At 47.2% G+C, this 2500-nt stretch overlaps 1 protein-coding gene across 1 annotated transcript in view; it reads right to left on the bottom strand.

The window, feature by feature from the left end:
* The window catches only part of kif28 (kinesin family member 28), a gene marked incomplete at both ends in the record, with an annotated part of 22042 nt that overhangs the window by 5566 nt on the left and 13976 nt on the right, over positions 1-2500 (bottom strand). The window contains 3 exon segments of the mRNA XM_080850283.1: positions 1-116; positions 1223-1398; positions 1400-1519. The exon segment at positions 1-116 is cut by the window's left edge and continues 19 nt beyond it. Of these exon segments, the coding sequence (XP_080706409.1) occupies positions 1-116; positions 1223-1398; positions 1400-1519 (412 nt within the window).

The following is a 2500-nucleotide window of genomic DNA, read 5'->3' as shown; positions in this document are numbered from 1 at the left end:
TCTTGGCCTCTTTGAGCCACCGTAGGCCACAGCACTGCTCCAGGAAGAGCTGAAAGTCCAGCCTCTTGCCAAGAAGCTCTGTGGGGTCAATCAGGATGTCCTCCTCTCCTAGAGGCCTAAACACACACACACACACACACACACAGGCACACACACACACACACACAGGAACACACACATATCATACACACACACACACACACACACACACACACACACACACACACAGGAACACACACATTTCATACACACACACACACACACACACACACACACACGCACACACAGGCGCACACACAGGCGCACACACACACATATATCATACACACAGCGAGAGGAAGAAGAGGAGAAGAGGGCAAATGGTCAGGACCTTTTTAATTGTATTTACATTCTTTTAATGACATCAGAGTCACTTACAAAGACCCTCCAGTGACCCAGTCCAGCTGGACAGACTGCCCCACACAAGACGAGTACAGAGACAGAGATAGAGCCAGGATCATAAGACGAGTACAGAGACAGAGTTAAAGACCATGTTTACAGTCATGAAGGCATTTAGGAGATCCACACATCCAAATGGACTCACAGTGACTTGAAGTCATCCCTCTGCTCTTAGCAAATGAATATTTAAGTCTGCATACATTTTTTTTTAAACCATCAAAAGCCTTTTAAAGACTGGAGATTGTGGAAAAAAGTATTTTCCTCCCTCAGGTAAGACAGCACACGACTGGAGTGGACTGGTTGGACCTGTATCCAGTGCAGGACTCCTGCTTATCTGTGCCCAACCCAGGCCTGGCCTACTCTAGAGTACCCACAATCCCCCAGGCCTGGCCTACTCTAGAGTACCCACAATCCCACGGGGTTGCAGGATAGCCTACTGTAGAGTACCCACAATCCCCCTACTCTAGAGTACCCACAATCCCACGGGGTTGCAGGATAGCCTACTGTAGAGTACCCACAATCCCCCTACTCTAGAGTACCCACAATCCCCCTACTCTAGAGTACCCACAATCCCACAGGGTTGCAGCTGCGCCTGCAGGATGGCCTACTCTAGAGTACCCACAATCCCATGGGGTTGACGGGCAGCAGCTGCGCCTGCAGGATGGCTTGCTCTAGAGTACCCACAATCCCCCTTCTCTAGAGTACCCACAATCCCCCTCCTCTAGAGTACCCACAATCCCCCTCCTCTAGAGTACCCACAATCCCCCTACTCTAGAGTACCCACAATCCCACGGGGTTGACGGGCAGCAGCTGGGCCTGCAGGATGGCCTCCTCCGTGCCCTCGGGCCCCAGCACCTCCACCTGCTCCTCCAGGGGGATGCGGAAGGCCAGCGACTGCAGCCACAGGTGGGCACTGCCCAGGTGCAGCGGCTCCAGCGGGTCCCAGAACGGGTCTCGGTCCCCGGGGCAGTGGCGAGGGCTCGGCCCCCTCCTCCTGCCCCCCGCTGGCCACCTGCTGCTGGTACACCTCCTCCATCAGGAACTTACGGTTGATGAACTTCGCCTTCGACCACATCCACACCTGCGTCGTGGAGATCATGAACACACACACACACACACAGAGGAGACCATTAGTGTTAGGACAGTGATCATGAACACACACACACAGAGGAGGATCATGAACACACACACACAGAGGAGGATCATGAACACACACACACACACACAGAAGACCATTAGTGTTTAAACAGTGATCATGAACACACACACACAGAGGAGGATCATGAACACACACACACACAGAAGACCATTAGTGTGTGGACAGTGACCATGAACAGTGACACACACAGTGATAGACAGGTAGATAAATAACCAAAAATATGATCATTAGTGGGTGAGCAGTAGAACTTGTATATTGGGATTGTATTTTTTATTTTTTTTATCTTATCTTTATTTTATTTTATTATATTTTTGATGTATCTATTGTCAATGTTATGTTTTATATATACAGTACGTACATTTCTTTAAGGTTGTATAGCCTTTTTCACTCTGGCAGGGGGACTGCCAATGGAAACTAGCCTTTTGGCTATAATTGGGTGCATTTACATTTTAATGTTCATGAATGAACACTGTCCCTCTTGATCAAATAAACAAATTGATTTATTGATTGATCATGTTGTGATCATACAGTGACAGTGATCCTATTTTAGTTGCTGCTGCCACTGCATCAATAAATGAGCACAAAGTATTTGATTTGAGAGGGGTCTGCCTCCATGCTGGTTCAATTTTACACATAAAAAAAAGGCTATACAACCTAAAAAAGGCATTAACATATATATAAAACACAACATTGACAATAAATAAATCAACAATAAAATAATATATCATGAAAGGCGCTTTAAATAAAATGTATTATAAAAGAAATGTGTCACAATCCAAATCATTACGAGAGGCATTTCAACTACTGCTGCATAGGTGGGCAACATGGTGGCTAAGTCCTGCAGCAGATGATTCCAAAGATTCAGTAGTTTCATGACGAACCTACTCCTGCCGCTGGGTAGCC

Source organism: Sprattus sprattus, assembly GCF_963457725.1.
Source record: "Sprattus sprattus genome assembly, chromosome: 13".
NCBI lineage: Eukaryota > Metazoa > Chordata > Actinopteri > Clupeiformes > Clupeidae > Sprattus > Sprattus sprattus.
This window is presented reverse-complemented; position numbering and strand designations above follow the sequence as displayed.